The 25,156-nt window shown below is 38.5% G+C and overlaps 1 protein-coding gene across 24 annotated transcripts in view; it reads left to right on the top strand.

Annotated features, from left to right (window-relative positions):
- FOXP1 (forkhead box P1) overlaps window positions 1–25,156 on the top strand; it is a 627,100-nt gene that overhangs the window by 381,039 nt on the left and 220,905 nt on the right. For 23 of the 24 annotated variants that reach the window (XM_045832498.1, XM_045832499.1, XM_045832497.1 and 20 more), the window contains one exon: window positions 15,322–15,506. In XM_045832498.1, coding sequence (XP_045688454.1) covers window positions 15,333–15,506 — 174 coding nt within the window. In that variant the 5' untranslated portion in view covers window positions 15,322–15,332. Of the gene's footprint in view, window positions 1–5,653; window positions 5,732–15,321; window positions 15,507–25,156 lie in introns of those variants that run through there. The other variant, XM_045832495.1, reaches the window with a different exon arrangement.

Raw genomic sequence — 25,156 nt, 5'->3', positions numbered from 1 at the left:
ATATTTGTATTTTATTTGTTTGGTACTGTTACATTGATTTTAATCTATGTGAACTATATGCCTATGCCTTTAGATTAATAAGCGTCCCAAAGGTAGTGATTAATGTGTACAGAAGTGGGAAGCCTCAAATAAAAAAGCTTACATCTCATTTTACGTGTATAAATTATTCCTATCTTATAATACACACATATGTATAAAATCCCCATTTTACAGTACCTTAGCATCACTGTCATTGTTCCCACTAGAAAATACTGTGTTTTGTGAAATGATACAATCTTTGAGGCATTTCCATTATGTAGACACCATGTCTTTAAATTATAGCAATTTCTTAAGGTTTTAAGGCAAAATGAGCTCTTAGAAGTGTGATTAATAGCAGGGAGTGAGGCTAATGCTAGGTCATCAGTGGCACTCCGTTACAAAAAAGGTTGGACTAATAAAAGCATCTATTTTTTGAATGATATGCTATAGTTTTTAATCATATAATAGTTACTTGGTACTGAATAAACTCTGAACTTGTGTTGCAGAAAGGATGGTGTGAGAAAGGGCAGGCCCAGGAGGGAGGCTTATGTCGAAGCTGCCAGTTTGATTTTTAAGTTGTCTCTTGTAAGGATAATATCCATGATTTAGGAGCCCCACCAGTGTGGGGCAGGAGTAGAGGGTCTAGGAAGTTGATTATTTATCTCTCTAGGAGCCTACTGTGTATACAGTAGGCTCTTTATAAGTGCTTTGTATGTTGCATTGTTAGGCATATCTTGCTTAGGAGTCAAGATAGACAGACACTCTACATGGGTCTCTGAAGGTCTCCTCCAGCTCAGTTCCCAGGACATGTGCGTGTACAACTCACTGGTATGTTGGAAGAGGATTTTTTGATGGTTCATAAATCATTCACCAATTCTCATTATTGTGATTTGATGTTGAAGCAATTCCATTTTCAGTCTGTTTTAATCCTTCTGATAAAGCAAAGGAGAAAATGTCCATTTGGTACTAGTGTGTCTTTAATCTCTCTCTTCCAGTTGTAAGCTCATTATTTAACAAAGAGAGAACATGGCTCCCTACTCAGGGCCTTTCTGGGCAGCAGGATCTAGCTAGAATTTAATAACATGGGTTAGGTTGTATTACATTTATTATAAAGATTTTCTCTTCTATAAGGGAATACACACTGGTTTCCTTTGAAATAGATTTATGTTTGTCAGAAGTGAATAAATTAAAAAAAATTATGTTGGTGGATGGTGATGGCAAAAATTATGAAGGTAGAAAGAGAAGTGAATACTTGAGGCTTGGAAACTGGCTCAAGTGCCCCCTCAGATGGCATGACTACCCTGAGTCTAGGAATTTGTAAGATTTTCACTCCAGAAAAGAGTTGCGGAAAGAATAAAGTAGTCCTTTTCCAATCCTGCATCTCCCCAGAGCCTCTTTGGGACTTGTGCAGTTTTGAAAATCCTTTACCAAACAGGATATGAAAGACTTCTTAATAAATGGACACTCTTCTCTTCCATTTATTTTATTGTAATGTGTTTAGATTTAAAAATTTGGGGACTGTGAGGAACAAAATAAGTAAACTGGGCACATGAGATAAAACTAAAGGTATGTGAGGACAAGTTTACCACCAGAACTGCAAAAAAGGCTTGTTTTGTTTGTTTGCTTATTTGCTTTTTATCCTACTCATGGTGGGGAATCAGTAGAATTATCTTGGCATACAAAGGAGTCCCATTTGGGCAGTGATTATATGCCTAGGTTTGGTTTGGCTTTAAAAACTCCAAGACTCAACTATCGGCCTTTATTAAAAGAAATGGTTACAACTCTTCAGATTGCCATTTAGAATTGTAAACCCTGTTTACTCTCTTTTATTGATAGTCTTGTTCATCCAGGCTTTAGGAAAATAAAATAAAAATGATAGTCAGGAGAACTCCTAGTGAATATTGTAAATGCAGGTAGTTGGGTATCAGCATTTTCCAATGAAGATGGGGAATGGGGTTGGCAGGACACAGCGTTCATTTTCCTTTGACTTACTGTTTTTCTCTCTTGAGTTTCACTGGGACATTGGATACGATACTCGCTTTCTCTTTGTCTACTAGTCATCCTGTCCATGCGCAGAGTAGTGAGCATGAAATCTGAGGATGTTCGGATCCCAAAGCATTTGAGGAGGAGTCTCTGTGTTTAGTTGTTTCAGCTGCTAGACTTGGCATCATCACTTGGAGGTGAGCAAGGCTGGGCTTCTGCATTAGGACAGTGGGAGAGCTTGAGCTCCGTCATTTCTAGGACAGAAAGGGAAGAGGTCTCCATGTCCCTCCTCTGGGTCCATAAAGTAAAGACAGACCCACCAGCCAGAAAAAATTCCTTCTACGAAGGCACTAAATGCCCTATGGAAATTTCTTCTCCAGACTTTGTTGAAGCTTTGGGGCTGTGTTAATTTGGAAAAAAGATACTCTCAGCAGCGAACCACTTGGAAAACAAACCACTGCACAACAAAACAAAAACAAAAGGAAAAAAAAACCCACTATCCTTACTTTGTGACTTCAGGATTGCAGAACAAAGATTAGATCACTGGAGCAGGAAGTGGGAATAAGAACAGCCAGAGAAGGTTAAGGAGTTTATAGTGGAACTGTCAGGGGAGGGGAGGGGGACCAGGGGTAAGAGGGCTGACCAGTACAATTTTTAAGATTTTTTAATTTATTTTTAGAGTGCGGGGTGGGAAGGAGAAAGAGAGGGAGAGAAATATTGATCAGTTGTCTTTTGTATGCACCCCCACAGGACAGAAACAGCAACCCAGGCATGTACCTTGACTGGCAATAGAACTGGTGAACTTTTGCTTTGAGGGAAGTTGGCCAACCAAGTGAGCCACACCGGTCAGGGCAAATTTTGTGGTTTTTTAGACAGAGATGGAAATTCTGATGATTTGATTGTTGCTAATGTAATTGTCAGAATCTTCTCAGGTGTACCTTTAATAGTTTTAATTTTATTTTCCAATTTTGCTTTGGATATCCAGCAATGTTTTGCTGTGCTTTACACTGATAATGCAGAATTTTAAAAAATTGATTCACTAATTATTGATATAAAATACAGATTACCAAATATAAATTACCAAACTGTTTTTTAAGTTATGTTTTGCTTATTAAATTTTAAGTAATGGCCCTGGCCTCTGTGAATCAGTAGTTGGAATGTCCTCCCATAATAGAAAGGTACAGTTGGAGCACATACCTAGGCTACAGATTGATACCCAGTCAGGTGTGGGCGACTTCCAGTCCAGACGCATATGATCCCTGCCGTGACCCACCCCTGCACCCTCCCAGCGCAGATCTCTGGTCTGGGTGTGTATGAAGGCAACCCAGTGCTTCTCTCACATCAGTGTTTCTCTCTCTCCCTTTCTCTCTCTAAAAAAGCAAATGAAAATGTCCTCAGGTAAGGATAAAAAAGATTTTAAGTAATAGACAACTGTTATTCACACATATGAAAATTAAGTAGTTTAATAATGCCAAAGTGTCTGTAAAATAGATTCAAACAACACTGTAATTGCAAATTACATGGGGTCTGTCCAGAAAGTATCCAGCCTCATACTATGAAAAATAGAGGCCTTTACTGAAGAAGATACAAGATACAAGAAATATTATACATAGGACAGTGACACCTCGGTCCCCTTCAAAGTAGGCATGTTGGGACCTCACACAGTTCTCCCAGTCGCCATCAGCTGCCCTGTTGTATTTCCTGACTCTCATTGACAATCTGAAATCTCTTGCCTTTCAGTGGTGCTTTTAGTTTTCGGAAAAGCCAGAAGCCACAGGGTGCCAAAGCTGGGCTGTAGAGGGGCTGAGTCACTGTGGTGATTGGTGATTGGATGTTTTGCAAAAAAATTCTGCACAAGATGTGCTGCATGAGTGGGCACATTGTCAGGATGAAGCTGTCAATCACCAATTGCCCATAGCTGCAGCCTTCTGAATCATCTGAATAGTTTCCACAGAGAGGAACCTTCAAGCTTAATGCAAAATTTAATGTAGATTTGTTGCTCTGCTTGCTCAGTCATTTTGAATGTGATGGCCACACAGTGCACGTGATCACCCATTAGTGTCTACTGCCCCCACTGACTAGTACAGTGAAGTTGTCATTGTTCACGCATGTGCATTCCAGTCAGCCCACTTCCCTTAGCTGCCAGGTTATGTCAGTGTTGCACAAACCTCTCTCATTATGTTAACAATGGCTGCAATTTCTCCAGACAGACCTGGTATACCTAAACATAGTATCTCTGATAAGGCATGATAACTTTCTTATACAGTAACCTGTTTTACATGTTAGTACATGGGAAGCAAAATTTTGAAAATACATTTTTTTATAACACTGGCATTAGTGGACACATTGAACTCATTTTTTACTGTTGACTTTGAAAACTTAAGATTTCTTTGATAGGCTGACAAAATGAACTCCTTATGGTTATATGTAATATCAGCTGATTAATTTCTTATGTAATCTTTTTAAGGGCAAAAATTATAACCCGATACAGTTCAATTTTTGCAGTGTGGTTGAGAATGCTACAAATATATTTGTTTGTGGACTCAATGCACATCAAGGTATCTTGGATAGAGAGGAAAATCAAGGTTTTCCTTCTAGATAAAACATTCAAGGTTTGAAGCATGTGTGACCCATAAATTTTATTGATAAAGGATGAACCTAGGAAATGAACGCACAGTTACTCAAGCATGAAAACATTACAGTCTTTTAAAGCCATTACCAAATTTAACCTTTAGTAGTTTAAACCATGTGTATGTTTTATTTTTATCTACAAACAAGCCAGGTGGAGACTGAGCTCATTTGGGGGTGACTTCTTATTTCTTATAGGGGTCATGTGTTTTTATTTCTAAGTAATGTCATCAGTGAAGAGTTAATCAAATTTCAGTGATTTGCTCTGGCTTCTATGATGATGAGTAATGTGAGGTTGGTAACAGCAAATTGTTGTTTATAAGCAAACCTGTCATTGTGCAAACAAGCAGGCCTGGTCTCCAACTGGTCTGATTTCATGGTGGTCAGCAGCTGATCTATGTAACACACAACCTTTCTGCCTCTAAATGTCAGAAGAATGACTGTTTGTTTATCTTGCTTTCTTTGCAGCTGTTTACCCTGTAATGCATTTACTTCGACCTTGATTCCTAAAGAGTGGCTCCTTTCTCCTGCCAGTTCTGTTTACATTAGTCCTGCCCCTGGTGTCACCTATGAAATCTGTTGATTATTCCACCTGGTTAATGTTAAATTACTCTTGTAAGATGATGTGTTTGTTCATAAACATAAATGCCCGGGCCTCTTGTTTACTGTACCCATGGCAGCAATCCTTATTAAACAAATACTGCTTTGTTTGCGGGTGTGAGCAGCAGTTTATCCTGCAAGGTCTGTTTAAAAAACACACAGGGAAAAAAAACTTACGGTAGAATTTTGATAAAGAAAGAAAAAGGGGAACTTGTCCCTGGAATGTGGTTGAAACAGACTTAGGTTTGCTTTTCTTATCTTTTGCTTGGATGAAGGGGCTGAGAGATTAGCAAGTTGTTTGGTTTTTCTAAGAGATTTCCTTAGTGTAATGATATCTGTGCAGTTGTTTGCTTTTTTCAGAAGGGAGAGAGCTCTCCTGAAAGGCGACTAGCTCAGTACTAGAACCTCAGATGGCTAGAAAACTCTTTGTGGAGCAAACAAGGATTCAGGAGGTATAGGAGAAAAAGTCTAGTGCTATGAACAAGGCAATCACCTTTGACAGGTACAGTCCTTGGGTTTTGTGTTGTGTATGCATTTTGTGTTGTGTGGGCTTCATGTGATTCTCTGTGATGCATGTACTTTGTCAAGTTTGAAAAGGGGAGAGCCACTTTTAGTTTGATGTGTTCTGAATAAATCCTGTCATGTGTAAATGGAGACATCTTAACTGCAAGTAAATCAAATAATTGATATACATTATATATTTTTAAAAGCTACTGTTTTTATTCATACCTGTTGCTTTTGCTTATCTCATTTTACATGAGTTTTTGTGTTAATTATTTCTGGTAAAGTAAAGCAGAAAATGTGTGTCTGTATTCAGCTCTGTGTGTGACTCTTGTCCCTTGGACACTGGGTGCCACATTAGATAAGACAGAACATTAGCCTGTCCTTTGTCATGTTTTGCAAATGGCAGAGAAAATTCAATCCATATCATCTTTGTTTTTCTAATTATTGTTTGTTGCTGTTTCTGAATTTTCAGGGTGTGCTAGCATTTGCTATAAATTACAAGGATGTAGCAGAGACTGGGGTGTCAGTTGGATGGTGGGGGTTGGGGGAATCATGGCCTTCAACAAAGTGTGGCCTTTTTTAATATCAGAAAAAGCATGCTAATCTATCTGTAAGAGCAACTTTTGGGGGAATACATATATGCATATTGGAGTTTTTGAAGGATAAAATTAAATAATTGTTCCTTTCACAGAACAGAGAGATGCAGGCAACAGACGTGTGATGGCCTGCATTCACTCAGCTGCCATGATACTGTGAATATATTGTTCACTTTGGCCAGTGGAGCGGTTAGGGGCTGGTGGCAAAGTGGAAGAGACATGAAGTGTGTCATCAAGCATGCCAGTCATTAAATGATGATAAGAACCTAGCCCCATGTATATAAATTATATAAATTATGAAAATGAAAAATTATATATTCTGAACTGATTGTTGGTCAGTTTATTCCACCAGGCTATTTGTGAGAGTTTAGCTGTTTGAATGTTTGAATGGTTAAAGTTCAGCAGGCTTTGTTAATTCTCAAACTTAAGATTCATTTTGTTCTGTAAAAATGCATTCTAATTAAACAGCCCAGAACACCTGGCCCTATCCCACCCTTAGCTTCAGAGGCTTCCTGGTGGCAAAGCAAACAGTCTAGTACTGGATCTAAAGGCTCCTTTTTGGTGTCTGTTTAATTATTTGAGCTTCTCTAGATTAATATGCCAGGAAGTAGGTATGCATTCTCCTTTGTACTTCTGTTTCCTAGAGCAGCTTCTTTCTAACTTTCATAGTTTGCGCACAGTTGCTATGATTAGAGCACTTAAACTTTTGTCTTCTGGAAGGGGAGGAAAACAAGGCCAACAGTGGGTGAAATTCTGAAAATATAATTTAGACATCTCTAACTTTTATGAGGGTGGGATGCTTGTTATCTGCACTCATTGATGCCTTATAAAGATTTTCATGTCCAGGAAAGTTTGATTCAGACAGGTTGTGAGAGTGGGACATCTACAGTTTCTCTGAGCAGTGGTGCTGCCTGGGTATTGGAATTCAAAAGTGCCTTTCCTTGGAAATGTCCTGTCTCATCTTCACATCAAAAGTCTGATGAAGAAGGGAAGCCATCTCTTTGTGAGAATCATTATTTTGTTACCACCCTGTTCCTCTAATTCTATTCTGAGTCATGAATTACAGGGAAAATTAAACATGCTGTTCTTTACCATTTTAGTCCATCTGAATTATTCTTGTGTATATTAAATGTTTACCATGGGTTGTGATGGAGTTTTTCATTGGTTGATTATCTTTAAATTTTCCATGACTAGGACAGTCTTATTTCTATTGAGACTTAAAATGATTTAATGGCTTTGTGATATTTTCTGAGTTTCAGAACTCCAGAAGAAGTCATTCCAAAAAAGTCATTCCAAAGAAGTACAGGAAATAATGTATTTTAAAGGTAGAAACATAAAGTGGTAGCTTGTGCAAGCCGTTGATCTCATGTGATCGAGAGGTTAGATTTAGATTTTTCTCTTGTTTAATCAGTTAGTTAAGCATTCAGCCACTGTGTATTAAATTCCTATTATGTGTAATATGTGATTGAAAGTAAAGTTTGAGATAAAAGATTTTTTAAAAATTTTTATTAAAGAAATGAAGATGGAGAGTGGGGAAGGAATCATTTTAATATGAATGTTTCTCTCATTTAATTGGTAAATACAAAGTACTAATGGTGTAATTGATAAATACAAACTAGTTCCCATTTCTTTTTTCTCTTCTTTGAACTGTAAAGATGGAAGAACAACCATATTACATCTTTAACAGTAAACATAATTTTCTCCCCAAACTTTTCATCAACTGAGGCCTCCTAGCTTCACTGAGTCCCATATCTGTAGGTCTTCCCCCATGGCACTCTGAGGTGCACCCAGGCCTGTTGCCTGGGCTGATCCCTTTCCAGGCCTAGCCAGTGGTTCTGGTGTTCTTGAAGGCAGGAGAGATGAGCAGCTCCTTTAGGAGGCAGCCGCCAGAGCTTTCCAAGAGGGAGGAGTGTGCTCCTACTGCTGATGTGTTTTCCACCCCTGAGATGCCCAGTCCATTGCCTCCATGATATTCTCAACATCTCCTAAGTTCTAGGAAGATTCCAGTCTTGCCCTGACATCCTGTATGGCGAAAAAGGAGGCCACTGTTTTTTTAACATGTTTTGACAATTTCATTGCTCCTGAACTTTTTCTTCCTAAATGCTAAATGAAATTCCAGATTTTTTAAGATAGATCTAGACATCTACATTGCATAATAAAGTTGATAATACATAAATCACTTTTAACAACAGGTAATATGCATAATTTATGGGGTTACAGTGCTATCTTTTGGATATTTATGATGGATAATGCTCAGTTTTTGCCCTCATATTACTGCTTTAAATTATACCACAAGAAAATTAATGAGAAAGTAGATTTATGGGTTTCATTTGTTTGTCAATTCGAAAATTAATTGGGTGTTAATTTTAGCCGTCCCTCATCAAACCAGGACTTCAGTATGTGTGCAGTACTTTGCATTCATTGTAGCTTACCTCCATTTACTGTGGGTCACTAACTTTGCATACATTAAAATAGCCCTCCGGCTCATTCCCTTGATTACTTTTTGAGCTGCCATGCATTAGAATATTTACGCCTTTCTGTTATAATTATGAAAATTTGATTTTTGAAGATGATGCCTTCGTAACACATAGCACGCCGAGCTGACTCTTCTTCCTGAACTTGGCTCTTGGATGGTCTTTCCATGAAATGGGGCCCCTGTCCATGGGGGCAGCAGATAGACAGATGGTGGTGTCTGAAGGGTTCATTCACAATTTGTGGAAGTGATCTCAGATGAGAAAATAACCAGCTGTTCTTGCTCTGTTTCTTTTGTGTTCCCCCTTCCCTCCTCTTCTTAAAGAGTATGCTCTAAAATCTCCATCATGCTCTTTTCTCACCTGCTTCCCTAACCCCAGAGTTTCACTTGGGATCCTCCCTTAGCCCTGGGTCTTCCCCTGTGAAGGGTGAACAGCTGAAAGGCATGTGCCACACACTAGACACTGTGAGTCTCCACTGCTGTAGCACTGCATTGAGAGGTCTACCTTTCATCTGCATGCTTTCTGTTTGCTCCAGTCTCTGTCAATATTTTGAACAGAAGTGATACCTAGTACCCCACTAAGAGTAGAGCTGGTTTAATGACCCATGCTACCTACCCTGCTGTTTGCCTGAGATGGGGATGAGTATGGGAGATCTCATTAGCTGCACCTTGCTCCTTTAAACTCCATTGAGCTCTGGCTGGTGTGGCTCAGTGGATTGAGCACCAGCCTGGTAGCCAAAGGGTTGTGGTTCGATTCCCAGACACAGCACACATCTGGGTTGCAGACAAGGTCCCCAGTATGGGGCATGCAAGAGGCAACCACAAGTTGATGTTTCTCTCCATCTCTTTCTCCCTCCCTTCCCCTCTGCCTAAAAATAAATAAATAAAATCTTTTAAAAAATTACAAAAACAAAATTTCATTGAGAGTATTGAGTTGTCAGGTGAATGAACATTTTACATATCTAAAGGGAACCAGTTCATTTACCTGATGAGACCCAGAAGTAAATGTATGCTTTATATCTTAATACAGACAAATTTTTCTTCTTATTTTCTGACCAGCATGAACATAATCATAAGGATTTTGAATCTTCATGATGCAACATGAGTAATTTAAAGAGTACTTCTTTTAGAACTAGAGCTAGCCCAGCTCCCACCCTCATTCTTGTCCAGTCTATAAATTCTGCATGCAGTATAACTGAGGATGAAGAGCCACATGTTCAACGTTTCTAAAATACAGAAATTCACATAGTCTCTCTATTCTTAGAGTTATCTCTTCTTCCCTCCTTCTCTTCCCTGCTCCCCCATCTCCCCTCCCTCACCCCTCTCCCTCTCCCCTCTCCCTCTCATCCTTGCTCCTCTCTTCTACCTTCCTCTCTTTTTTCCTTCCCTCCTTCCCTTCCTTGTTTTCTTCCCAAGAGCTTCTGCTATCTCTCCAAAATTGCATGCCATTTCCTTTCTTTCCTTGCACATGGATGAATGATGAGAAAGAAGATTTTTCCTTTCCAGTGGGGGAGGGGCACCAAGTAATCACTCTAACCGTTTTCCTAAAAGTGATTTTGCTGTTAACTTCTCTTCTCCCCATAGAAGTGGAAATATACTTTACAAAAGTATGTTTAGTTTAATTTACGCATCCTTTCATGCACAGACCAAGTTCTTTAAGGGCATTTATTCTGCTTCATATAAATAATTGATCAGCCAAGTTAATTTACTTCTGCCTGACTTGGTCAACCTTAATTAACTGCCCTGGAATCAAGACTGAACTTTCTGTTAGCTTAAAATCCTTCATGAGCATGTTAACAAGGGCTTTATTTCCCCCAAAATTTCATCATCAACACTGTAACCAAGGAAATAGTCATGATAATAAAGCATTGCTTTAATTTACTATAAATATATTGGCCTGGACATTACGAATTTTCCAGAATTCTCCCAAAGAGTGGCTCTGTTGGCAGTGACAATAAACAAGCATGCTAAATTCAGTTTTTATCCTTTTCTATAAGTCCCTCCAGCACAAATATCCATCTTTTGAAACCAGAAGCTCTGTAATGTTTCCAAGCAAGATGAGAAGCAGGCCTTTTTGGCTTCCTGAGCTTTCTGACATCCATCCAGTTGTAGCATCAGCCTTTGTAGGGTGGTCACATATGATCCATTCAATAGAAATATAATAAAGCATTTTTATTGAATGGATCCTACATGTTATAAACAGGCCAACCTCACTCTAAGAAGCCATATAGGAAGCCAGTGGAAGGTTTGGCTTTGTTTCTGGAGAAAGGACTTGTTATTGAGTCTGTGATGGCCATGTCCTCCAGGTGCCATGTATTCATATTCAGGCCCTTCGGATGATTATGTATCCTTTCTTGTTCTCTGTTTGATATGGAGCAAAGTGGTTCATTGAGGATGTTGTACAAACTGAGTGCCAGGGACAGGCTCCCTCTAAGAGAGGGTGCAGTGTTCTAGGTTAGAGAACACAGATGCCTCTCATACACATTGACTTGCTTTCAGATGACACTAAAATTGTAAAACTTAATAGAAAAGGCCCCATACAGCTGTTTGCTAAAGAATACTGACACTTCATCTTTGCCTTTTAAATGCTTTTCTTTGTCTACCCATCACCCTCATTGTTGTCTTTTCTGGATTTACTTGGTTTTCTTATTGTTGGTTTACCAACTGGACTTTGCACAGGATTTTTGCAAATTGGAAATTCTCTGTCACTTATTGGATGGACAGGTTCACATCTGAAATAGGGAATATTATGGCTGCATCTGTACTCTAACCTGCTGAGCTTTAGTTGTCTTATCTGTAAATTGGGAGTCATGTCATCTGCTTTTCTTTTTCCTTTTACAAACTAGTTATGAGTATGCAACGTATATCAGAGAGGCTTGTAGTTTGTGAGGCATGTTACAGATATAAAACCTTATTAAATGGCTTGGAGAATTCCATAGAAAGAAATATTGCCTCCCCAAGTATTGCTAGAAATAGTCTTAGACATTGACACTACTTTCACGTGTGCTTTTCGAAAAGCTTTTTTCTCCTGATTGGTGTGGGAGATTATAGGAAATTTTAAATCTTCCAACCTACATACTACTGTTAGCACTTGACTAATTAAGGACATCCTTAGACCAAAATAATCCTTTATGCAATTTTGGTCCCAAAGCCTGCACTCTCACAAACCCAATTTGCAAGCCAAGTTGCTTGGCTTGATGCCTGTAAAACTTGTACCAGAGGACTTGGCAGGCTTCTTTGGAACTGCATAGAGCAAAACCTTCTTGTCAAGTTGTGGAGTGGAGCTTGTTCTTCCTACACCCACCATGACAGTGTCAAACCAAGGAAACTAGCAGGGCCAGCCTCTGAGACCCCTGTTTGCAGGTCTGATGTCCCAACAGTCACATGCTTTGAAAGTAGCCCTGCTCCAAAAGGTCAGGATGTTTGGATAAATATACCCTTTCTGAGGGCAGGTATAGATTTTATGTATAGGTAATGTTTTGCCTCTTGGGGATCTAGTCTAGTTCCTGATATAGGTAGGCTTTCCAGAGGATGGAGATAGATATAGATATAGGTATACATATACATGTATATGTACATATAGTAATGTTTTCATTTTTTCTTTAGGTATGTTTATTGCACATCCTAATTAAGTCAATGGGTTTCCTTTCTAACTACTCTAAGACAACTATCCTCTCCCTTAAATACCTAGTCTGTCTTTTCCTTAGCTTCTGCAATAAGAAGCAAGTTTGTGCCAGAGAAACTGAAACTTTGGGAAAAGAAATCCCTAACTTTTACAAATTGACTCCCTTTTTTGGTGATGAGCAAGGTACTTGCATTGCCTGGTTCTTACATCTTAGAGAAAGTTATGGTTGTGTTTTGATAGATCCTTTACTCTGCAACAGTGAGATTTTGAATGCAATTTTTTTTAAAGATTTTATTTATTTATTTTTAGAGAGGGAAGGGAGGGAGATAGAGAGGGAGAGAGAAACATCCATGTGCAGTTGCTGGGGGTCATGGCCTGCAACCCAGGCATGTACCCTGACTGGGAATAGAACCTGTGATGCTTTGGTTCGCAGCCCACACTCAGTCCACTGAGCTACGCCAGCCAGGGCTTGAATGCAATTTTTAAATACCTACAATTAATGGAAAATCTGATGTTAAGAAAAGAGAGTTTATCAGCTGTTGCTTCTGAGTTTGTTTCCCACCTGTTAACAAAAAATGCCATTCTAATTCCATTCAGTATTAGATTAACTTTAAAAAATATGTCTTCTGCATTTATGAAGTTTGTAGTCAAGTTGGATCATACTATGCACTTAAAGGAAATGAAGAAAGATGTGAATTTTTATGCTTTTAATTCTTCCATTTGGTTTTTGTGCATGTCTAGAGAAAAGAGCTAAACCAGTTTCTAGCAAGAAGGCAGCCTCCTCTAAAATTTCCACAGTGTTTAAATTTTTCTATTGTCACGTATTTCATGTGTGGGGGAGAAATCTGTAGTACTGATTGTATATATGTCTTTCCATTTTATGAGGGGGAAATCCCCCAAAACCCCATAATTTATTTATAAAAATTGTGTATTTGTTCGTACATGTTTAAACTGCAGTGACCTCCAAAGCACTCTTCATTTGATGCAATAAACACATCGAGACTTTTTCCCACTGCTCAAAACAATGTTTGAACTCATAGATTTTGATGCCTTTTAGTGCTTCTGCCACTTTTTGCTTCACCTCTTCCACATTGGCAAAATGTTTCCCTTTGAAGACTTTTTTCTTCCGGGGAAACAAAAAAAATAGTTGCTTGGGGCAAGATTGGGTGAACAGGGCAGGATGGGGCATGGGGGGCACTTCATGCCATTTTTGGTCAAAAACTGCTGAACACTCAATGCAGTGTGGGCAGGTGCACTCGTAAATCAGCCATTATGAAATGGGCAAATGCGTTGAAAGAGTCTTAAAAAAAATTCACTGAAGCTGAATGCAGCCTCACAACAACGCCAGCTAGTACACTGATACAGATGGGTTCCTAGAACACTCATCTAGAGGGGAAGCTGTACTACAAGGGGCCTGCCCTCCAAAAAATAATTACTTTTCTGGGAGATCCCCCCTGGTATCTGACCCTTTATCTGTGATAGGTATTTCACATTAAAGTTTTAATTATTCAGGCATTTCTCTGCTTTCATGTTCGAATTGTCAACTCACTTTAGTGACTATTGTATTTCCTTTTGGAAGTCTTACTCTGAAGTTAGAGTAGGGCCCCGCCATTTCATTGTTTAGCCTCTATTACACCTCAGCTTTAAGAAAACTTGTGGTTAAGAATTGATGCGAGGCAGGACTTGTTCCAGTCCTGACTCCACCGTTCCCAGCTGTGATTCATGCTAGGCAAATCAGAACAACTCTCCTGGAGCCAAGTTTTCTCATCTGCAAACTGGAGGTAGAAATTGTCATCAGAACTAAATGGGAGAATATCGGCCTGGCACAACACTGGTGATCAATATATAGTAACAGTACACATGAGCAAATATTGTGTGTCTTACATCATAATTGCACATCTTGACTGAAAACTGTGTTGGCTCCCTTGGATAATAATTTTCTACCTAGAGAGGAACAAGGTGGGATGTGAAATGTATTTACACAGGAGATATATATGTATATACACACACATGCACACATATGTATAGCACCATACACATACACACAATTTTATTAGATGTTTAGGAATTTCAGATTCAGAGCTTTATTTTGGTATGTCTAGGCTAGATTTTCTCCAGAAGAAATATAAGAAGACCCAGACCTTTCAGGCCTTAAACCAAACCAGAAACTAGTAATCCACATAAGAAACACGTAACTTGGAATGGGATTTCTCAGGACAATTTTAAGTATAAGACAAAGATCAGAGTCTGAATTTATTTAACTTTTGAAAAATAGGGACTTTTTTTCCTCTCTAAAAGTGGCCTATCTTACTGAAATGGCCAATTTTGAAGAATTTTAGTATCTGAATGATTCCCAGGCATATGAAGCTTAAAATGCATTTTGGTTTTTGACTACAGGGGTTTTCTACACGAATTACCTCTGGGGGCCTCCTGGTCATGTGCACACCATCTCCTAATAGACTTTGGTTGAGAGTGTTTCCCTGAGAGTGTAACATTGCTCCACTGAGTCTGCACACACCAAAACTTAATATTAACCTAATATGATGTATAGAATGACTTACTGGGTTTTGAGCAAAATATCCAGATATGATCACAGAAACTTAACCATAAATTCTAGGTTCACCTGAAAATATATTTTTTTCCTAAAGGGAAAAAGATAACCTATTTGAAACAATACTGCTGGAACTTGAATTTAGATGGACAGTTCCACACTTAAAGCTAGGGGACTGATCACAGATGAGGGGATACAGTGAGTGAAAGAAAATGACAACTGTTTACAGATTTTTGGCAGCATTTACAGTAGGGCCCTTCTCCTTGTGCACAACAACTGTTCTAACAGCTGCTTCCTTCCTTTTTTCTTTCTTCTTGCTCCCTCCTGAAAATCCTTCTATCAGGTTTTTGAGTCATGATGCAAGAATCTGGGCCTGAGACAAAAAGTAATGGGTCAGCCATCCAGAATGGGTCAAGCAGCAGCAGCCACTTACTAGAGTGTGGCAGTCTTCGGGAAGTGCGGTCCAACGGGGAAGCACCGGCCTCGGATGTGGGGCCTGCCGATCTGGCCCATGCGCAGCAGCAGCAGGTACTGTGCTCTGGAGTCTGGCTTCAGAGGGTGGTGGGAGCCAGTTCCACTCCCTCATTTGACACTTGACCACTGTGAATATTTTATGTTCACCTAACTCTCTGACTGTAAGCAGCACTTTTCAGCCAGCAGTGTGCTAGGGTCCTAACAGTTGACTTAAGAGATGAATTCTCAAGCCCTTGGGAGTGCGAAGTCTTGGAAACCCCCTCTTGGGGCATGGTTGTTGAGAATGAGATTGAGAGGATCCCCCACAACTCCCTCCCAGCCCCAAATTTGTCAGCATAAAGTTAAATTATTTGGGATAAAATTAACCTTTGGGAAGTGGTACACAATGCTTTAATTAAAGAAAAATGGATAACCGACTTGTTAAGCCTTATGAATAAGGCAATAAAATACAGGATAAGAGATAAAAGAAAAATAAGGGCTTATATATGAGAGAAAAGATTAAGTGAATAAAATTAGAAAAATTGGAAATACAGGCAGAATTAGGTAAAAATAGGTAAAACAGCAATAACACAGGCATCAGTATAAGAAATTGCTGCCTGCTACCTGTAAGAATTAGTGGTATGAGAGACATCTACATATGTTTCTTGCATATCTTTGGTTGTTGGGATATGGCTAAATTCTGTTAATGTTTTATATTATCTCTGGTGGCTCCACAATATGCACATAAATTGGGACATACTTGTTCCTGTTATATCCTTTTGATGGGTAAAGTATTTTCAAATGGTGACCCAGAAAATGGTATTCTGTAGCTAAAGTGTTGATAAAAATTTGAATAAGTAAATAGCATTTGCCTGAAGACAAGCATTGCTTTTCCAACCTCTCTTGGAATCAGGACATATTATTAGTTTTTGTTAATGATAATGGATGGTTTTTGTTCCATGTTAGTCCTTGATTTGAATGTGCGACACACAGTTATGGTGACACTGGGAAAAGGGTGAGAAAAGGATGATACATCTTTGGGCCTTTCTGAAAGAAACGGAAACTGTCAAGGACTGAAGGGAGAGAGCAACAAACCTTCTCTCAAACATTTCCCTGGAATCTACATTATAGAAACAAAGAGAACCCTTCCTTATATTAGGGATATAGCCTTTAGCAGGCTCTAAGGCATATTCTGTTTTTCTCCTTGCTAAAAAAATTTTAAAATGCAGGGATTCACTAGATTGCTGGACTTTTAGAAATTGGTAGAACCCACAGGACACAATAGAACCTGTTAGAGAAAGAGAAAGAAACTAAAGACAAGATAAAGTTTTAATCCAGAGGACCTTAAGTGACTTGATCTCTTTCATTGGCAGCCCAATCCTATCAATGCTGCACCTAGAATGCACAACGTTTGTTGGGATGTAAACTTTATGCATTTAAATTAGCCCAAATGACCTAATTCTAAACAATAAGATTGTTAGCCAAACCTATGAGTAAGTGGTAGAAGGGTATCCATGTATTTGTACATGTATTTATTAATGTAGTGTTTATAGATGTTTATGGCTTATGTTGAGAATGAATGGTTGGCATTTTGGAGTGTCATTTTCTGTGCCCTTGCCATGTAGAGGCCGATATCAACTGCTTCTTTATGGAGTAGCTGAGGTGTGGCTGTTGACCAATGTGGTAAGAACCCCAAGTAATTAGTCTTTAGAGGACATTAATTCAATAAGTGAAATTAACTACTTCTGAATTTTATTTAAAGAACTTAAAATCATTCACTATCTTAAAGCAGTAAGTCAGCCAGAAACTTTACATATATATCACACACATGCACGCACATCTCATAACAGCAATGACAAATTAACCTCACACAAGAAAGTTATGAAAGAGCATTTATACAGCATCTTCCTTAAAAAGCATCAATAGCGTAATTAGTTATTCACATCTTGCCTTTTTATTTTGGTTGTGACTACTTTGGAAAATATATCAAATAAAGGTTCTACCTTTAGATTCTACTTCAAAACTCTTTTTAAAGATTTTTATAACAGTTCTGTTTCTATTTGTCATTGGTGTGTTTTAGGAAGAAAGAAAGCAGTTGGAGCTATCATTGTGGCTAAAACGTCACATATTGTGGCTGGCAGGCCTTTCTGGTCTTTTAAAATAAAATACTGACAGCTGTTTGACTCCCCTTTTAACAGGTTTGGGGAAAAGAAAATCTGTAGATGAAATAAAAGAAAAACTTCAGGATTCATAAAGTTTCACAGGACTAGAGTTGTTAGAGTTTTCTTCCAGACTGAAAACTGCAACAATTAAACATTTTGGAGAAATCTGAGTGTCAGTGTGATGGACTGGGGTTATTTTCGTCATTTTTATTCTACAGGTTTTTACTCAAAGTGAGAATACCAGCAGTAAGAAAATCATAGCCATGCTGAATTCATTACAGCGGTAGTCACACAAAACCACGGATAAAATTTCAATAACTGCAGGCCACAGTTGAGTAAACAGTTGCACTGAAATTTAATTCCTGTTGACTTTTCCCCCATTCCTCGCCAGGGGCACATTCTGATTCTGTAGTACAAAGACAACAGGGGTTACAGCTTTGATTAATGTAGGACAGTGGAAGAGAATTAGAACTGTAAAATATGTTAGAAGTCTATGGAACAAAAAGATCTGGCTTAAAAAGGCTTGGTATAAAAATGAGTTAATTATGCTGTCTGTGAAACTGAATGGTGTAGGATTTTCCACTTGCACCACAACAATCATTCATGATATAGGGAGAACTTTTACCTAGTGCCAGGATTTAAAATAAATAAATTCAAGTCTTTTTGTGCTTGATCCATTTTATCAAAGATAATTACAAGTGATAGCAAGTGCCCTTTCAGATGGAGAGCTTTCACAAAGATTCTCCGTGGAGGACATGACTTCTCTGCTGGGCATGGTCTGTATATTGACTAAATTGTGTCCAAATAGAATTCTTTTTTAAAAAATTACATAGTTGACAACCTAGAAAATGGAGGAAATCTAGCTTTTCATCTTCTCTTTTAAAAAATCAGATCTGCTCACCCTGAGCTGACATTTTCACAAGGGTAGCAATTGCTGGGAGATGAATTGCTACTTAAGTCAGGGAGCATGTAACCCTCCACGTGGCCTTCGTTCCCACCCAGAAGCCTCGACTATTGGTGCCCCTCTAGGCAGTTCAGTTGGTGATTCTGGTCTGGGAGATGCCATCATCACTCAGAAGTTACCGGCCAAGGAGTTGCGCTGCCATTAGCTGGAAGAGCCTGCCAACACACCTACAGACTGTCTTCCTTCCTCCAACTAAATGTATTGTCTCTGTAATGTTTCAACTTTCCTTATATCTGGGCCATAAAACTATTATAACAATAGTCCTCTAACAGTATAATTTGATAGAGTTTCTGAACATTTTCTTTTAGCCACTGAGTAATTCTTTACCCAGCACCATAGGACTTTTTATTTCCTATTATGCCTGCCCCATTTCTGGGTCTGTAAAAGTTCTGTAGTGGATGTACACTCCTCCATTATGAAGCTCAGCAACAAATACTATTACCAATTACTACAGTTTTTTTTCCTTAAAGAAAGGATTTTAAAATGTCCAAAGCAATTTCATAAACTGTGTGGATTAATGCATTTTAAAAGTCTTGAATTTTAGAAAGCAGAATTTTATTTCCATATTGCTGCAAATGAGAGCGTTTTCATATAAGCATATTACATAGAGCATAATGTTTAGGAGTTTTCCCATATACAGCATATGCTGCCGGGTCAATTAACAGAACGCATACTGGAAAATGTTTATTCAATAAAGATGAATTGCTGTTAAGTCAAACAGCTATTTCTTAACAACACTCTATTTAATGGTGGGGTTTTTCTAATTTTGGGAGAGTTCCCACCTGCCAGTTTCATTGTCTGGAAGTCAGTATGTAGAGAACTTTGGTCACTGTGCTTCTGAGGTGTGGCTGTCATTTTGTGTGAGGCAGGGCAGTTTAGAGATAGTCCATGAGGAAGACATAAAAAAAAAGAAACTATATATGAAATTTGAACATGTATTATTTAGAGAGTGTGGATAAGTGATGCGTTTACTTCATATAGCTTCTTTGACATTTGGCTTAAGGTGTTGAGCCTTTTAGCCCAGAAGATGTTTCTTTTGTTAATTACATGTTTCATGTTAATAATGTGGGAAAAAAGAGACAAAATGTTGAATGACTATTAAGGAGGGGTAAGCAAGGCAGAAAGAATAGGGAACTTCTGAAAAATCATGAAAGGGAAGAAGGAGTATTCATTGAGTTGAATTCTGGCCGTTGAGCCATTAGAGGAAGTAAATGACTATCTAATACACAGGACAGAGAAGCTCAGAGAAATAGTATGAGTGTGACAGGACTTAAGAGGTGTCTGATTCTGAACATTCAAAAGGGATGAAGAGATTAGCCAAAGAATATATATGCACATATGCATAGCCCATGGACACAGACAACAATGTGATGAAGACCGGGAGTGGCAGGGGCTGGGGAGGGAGGGCAAAGGTGGGTAATGGAGGACATCTGTAATAGTGTCAACAATTAAAAAGGGGAGGCACTGTCAGAGGAGGCCAAGAGAAGCATGAGTATATACCTACTGGGGTCCTCTGACCATGAGAAACAGAATTATAATGACTGAAACATCAGTATTTTAGCATAAGTCGATGCACAAAAATTTAAAAACCTTCTCTTCATTTTCAAAATGGCAGAGTAAATTCTTGATTAAATTTTTGTTACTGAAGTTAACAAAAATACCAGTGGACATGGAGCCGAAAAGGGAGGTTGTTCTGTCAACATTTCCAACTTTAACTGCTTCTTTTGAAAACAATGCCTGGAAGAAGTAGCTTTCAGTGTTTGGCTGGGCAGTAACCCCATAGGAAAAGGAGCCAGCCCTTTGGATCTCACTTGTACCAATATTTTCTTGGGGATGCACCAAAACTCCACTAGCCATTCTTTGTCTGTTTCTCACTCTATACTGAGGCCCAAGTCATTAGGCATGTATCTGTAGGTGTGAGGAGTGGGTAGCAATGGCCAGTTCAGCCTTACCATTCTTTTTTTCTTTGAAAAACATTGTTTATGACCTTTGTTGGGAATGCCCTCAAGTGGCCTTTTTCAGTGAAGCGAGCAGTGTCTGAAAAGGAGGGTCTTTTGAGGCCTTTAGAAGGGTAAACATGTCCAGCATACCTGTGTCCTAAAGGGGAAGCTTCTGAAAGGGGAGTATAAAACAAGATACTGTTAATATTTATTAAGTGACCTTATGGGGCCAGGCAATAGGATAGGGGCTAGAACCTTCCTTAACAGGTAGGAGAAATCCCAAGCTGTAATTTTAAAGGAATCTCTCTGTTAAGCTACACTTTTTGGAGACATTATTCAACTACCATGGAAAATATTGATGGTCAAGAGTATCCTGTAAGAATCAGTGCCACAAAATGTTAGTGAAAACAATACGAAGAAATTGGAACAAAACTGAGACAAGAATTCAGATAATTCTAACAAATAATGAAAAAGCAGTCACAGCAATAATGAATTCTTGCTTTTATCAATCCCTTTTGTGGCTATTTCTGGAAAAGGCATATTTCACTCTGGATGCTAACTTAGTTCCCTACTCTGTTAGCTTAGACCAGCCTTCCATTCAAACACTGTTATCAAAGATTTATGTAACCTGTGATGTGAGCTTTGTATGAAATTCTTTCAAGTTTTGATTACTAAACAGTTTTGTGTCATTAATCTCTCCATTGGAAATTAAGAGGGTACAGGAAACAAAAAAGAAAAAAGAACATGTACATAAAATGGCATGGTAATAGAAACCCAGGTGCCACATTTCATCATGAGTGAAGTGTACCCTCCTGACTTTAAGCAAAAGCATTGCTACTTTGACAAGGTGATTTTAAGCCCTGACCTGTGAGCTAATAACAAATAAAAAAATATACTTGTTATTTCTTGTCTAATCAGAAATCTCTTTTTGAAATTTTAGGAGGTATGACTTTACTGATAATTTGTTGACAGATTAGCTTTGATACTGCAAAGAGTTTGTTTTGCAAAACTGGCAGACTCCTATCTGTGCTCTGAAGGCAAGGAACCCACTTGCTGTTTTGCAAGTGCTTACTTTTATTGACCACTGGTGCTGAGCAGGCAGAATTGGTATGTTTGTGTAATGCAAACCTGTAGCTCCCTGATGGGGCCCAATGTACTTTTAGATAGTGGTGCGTAGATTACTTGATATAAAGGGTTACAAGGTGATTACTTTTATGACAAAGTAGAATAGCAATATAAATGCAAGTGGTAGAAGGAGCCACAGAAAGGAAGTTTATATAGGGAATCAAACCCCATATTAGAAAGTTTCTTTTCACGACTTAGTCTTTTTTTTTTAAGATTTAATTTAGTTATTTTTAAAGACAGGACAAGGGAGGGAGAAAGAAGGAGAGAAACATTGATCAATTGCTTCTTGCATGCCCTCGATAGGGTAGGGACCTGGCCTGCAGCCCAGGCATGTGCCCTGGTTGGGAGTCAAACCTGCGACCTTTAGGTGTGCAGGACGACACCCAATCTACTGAGCCACACCATTCAGGTCTCCTCACTTGGTTTTTTAACTCAATTCTGTTGTTTTGTGAAATGTTACTTGTAAGATTCCAGAGCCCTTTGCTAAATACTGTTTGATTTCGTTCAGAGAAATACAATCACATTTTTTTCTTCTCTCACATGAAAACGTGGTCAAGGGAGTTTCATATTCTGACCAGGTGTCTGTTTTGTCCCAAGTGAGCTAGTTAGTAAACATGCTAGAAAACACGGGCAACTTGGTTTCCTAGCTTCAGATTGCTTGAATTCATTTATTCCTTTGTTTGTATATGCTTTCATTTAACTAATATTTGTTGTGCATGCCTATGGGTAAGGAAATGTGGGGACCATGCTGATGTGTGGGGTATATTAGGCAAGTGTGGGAGAGCAATGGTTTTTTTTGGGGGGGTGGGGGATGGGGGAACTAGGGCATAAAGGGTAACAATGGGAGATGTGAATGGTGGTTAGGGGTTAAATAGGGTCTGCTTGTGGGAGGCTTAAGTATCTAAGCCAGAGGGAGTTTCGAAGTAAAGAGGAGGCATACTGAAGGTTAATTAGAAGGTTGAATATAGCCTGGCTTGGAAGGAAAGAGATTTCTGAGAGATTAATAGCAGGGACAAGGGATTGCATTTGGTGCAGAATTTAGTAATGGGACACTAACCTTCACCTCATTTAATTGAGGGACACCCTGTTGGTGACCACCTGTTGTTGCTCCCTGTATTTCAACTATAGGTGAATCCCTTTCATCTACTATAAGCCCAACAAGGGCAGGGATGGGTCTTTCTTATTCCATGATATTCTTCAACACAGAGCACAGTACTCGGTATAGAGGAGTTCTTGGGCAGACTCTTTGTGAATGAATGAAATAGGAAGGCAAAGGAAGGCCTGAATCAAATGAGTGTTAGAAAATCGGCAGGACCTTTTGAAATAGATGTGAAAACATCAAGGAGTGGGAGTTACGAAGGATGATTCAGTATATCCAATCTGAATGCCTCCCAAAATGGTGGCACCATGAAACCAAAAAGGAGGAGCATTTGGAGAAGAAGAACCCAAGCTGCTTCCTTACCTGTCACTAATAGGGGTTATTGTGACATGAGAAAGGAGGCACAAACATAATTTGTCAATAAAGGATGGCCTTATTTTGGAAAGTTTTTTTAAAAGGCTATTTAAAACAGATCCCTTCTTATATCACTAAAATTCAATATGTTGATTATGTATGTTTATTTAGATTAAAATCATTGCGTATTTTCCATTTAGCCTTTGCCAGTTACTAATGAGTATGTCTTCCAAAAGTCACATGGGTAGTGCTGATAAACTGCTTGCGTTCCTGTTGATCAAGGGATGAACTTATCTCTTTTAGAGAATAAAACTAAGATGTTAGATCTTTGACAAATCTTTGTTTTATATTGCCACAGCTTCTTAGAATGAATTTGTTTTTTAAGTGGAGAGAGCGCATGTTGTGTTTCTTTTGTTGGAAAATGTGTAATTATTAAATGGTTGGAGCTATTGGTACCCTCATTTCGAGGTACAGCTGGAACTGTCTAGGGGTGTCAAGGTCTTGTGTGTTCGGATTGAGCCCTCTATAGAGGCAAATGGAACAAATGAAGCTCTGTTTTCTTCACTCCTTCTGTGAGGATTCTCTGGCATCTAAATTGATAATCCTAATGTTGTCTTTGTATGTAACTCTTTTATACCTATAAAAGACTGATCATTTTAGACTGTGTCCAAAATAAAATTAACACAGAATCTTCTTTAGCAAAATTTGTTAAAGTAGACCATTTATCATCATATAGATGTAAGTAATTGTCAGCTTCAGTCTCTTGTTGAACGAGGGAAAGTGTCAACTGATCCAGAATCCCTGATTTTATCCCTGTGCCTTCTCTTGTCCCAAACTCCCTTCTCTCCATATTGAAGGGAAGCTGACATGGTATCTTCTTAGTCATTCAAATCCAATATCTTTTCATCTGAAGGTTAAGTAGTGAGATATAAACTAAGAGATGATAATATCAATTTTATGTTCACTGAAGGGCACAATATACCTCTTTCTAGTAGAGGGAAAATTGTGCGTAAAATGTCTTTTGCTTTTCAACAGCAGAACCATGCTTCACAGAGCTAAAGAAAGAAAGGCTTTTGGAAAATTTTAATAAAATAATATATAACATCCTAAAATAAGGCAAAAATGGCCTTTTATTATCGCAATTATTAATTTTTCAAGATTGCACGGTAAGAAGTAGTTCCATTTTTAGAGCCTCCCATATTGACTTTTGTGTCCTCTCTGCAAACTCAGTGACCTTTTGCAAGGTTAAAGACTGGGAGAGAGTGACATAATGCACATTCTCTCCTGACTATTGTGGTCCTAATGTGTATGATAAATAATACCACGGTAATATTGCTCACCTTGCCTCATTTTTTCCTCTTACTCATGGTATTTCCATTTCAACTCAATAGGAATTAAACATCCAAAAGGACTACATGAAAATGGCTTTACAGTGTGTGTTTTTATTAGGATATGCTTATCTCATTAGGTTTACACTTATCTTAGAAACACAAAGTTTGTGCTGTTTTATATGTGTATGTATATGTATTTATGTAGAGACTTACTGTATCATGAACATCTTTTAAGAGGGCAAAACACCATTCATAAGCTGAGTATATGCTATTCACATTTATAATTGTCAAGATTATATCCTGTAATAATGATTCACAATTACAGTTGTCGAGATTGCATTCTGGAAATAATTTTAAACCTCTCTGAGTCATTTACTCAGCAGCTTTGTTGGGTAGGTTCTAGGTATAAAGCACTGTGTGAAGCCTGCAGACTATGCCAGGGGTGTTGGGGATCTAAGCCAGAAGGCCAAGTCTGGCCATATCTATCCTGCTACTTATTTTTTTAATAGAGGTTTTCCTGAAATACAACCATACCACTTGTTTATTGTTGTCTATGGCTGCTTTCTTCCTGCCACAGCTGAGGTGAGTTGTTTCAACAGAAAAGGTATGACTCACTTATTATTACCTGGTCCTTTACAAAAAAAGTTTGTAATGATTAGTGAATGACAGATGTGGTAAGATATGCCTTCCAGAACCTTCTACAATTTATGGTGACAAAACTGAGGGATCATCCCTCATTCTTTTCTCAAT

Source organism: Phyllostomus hastatus, unplaced genomic scaffold, assembly GCF_019186645.2.
Source record: "Phyllostomus hastatus isolate PE091 unplaced genomic scaffold, TTU_PhHast_1.1 phas_contig_16, whole genome shotgun sequence".
In the NCBI taxonomy this organism is placed as follows: Eukaryota; Metazoa; Chordata; class Mammalia; order Chiroptera; family Phyllostomidae; genus Phyllostomus; species Phyllostomus hastatus.
Note: the sequence above shows the minus strand (reverse complement) of the source record. Positions and strands in the feature narration are given on the sequence as shown.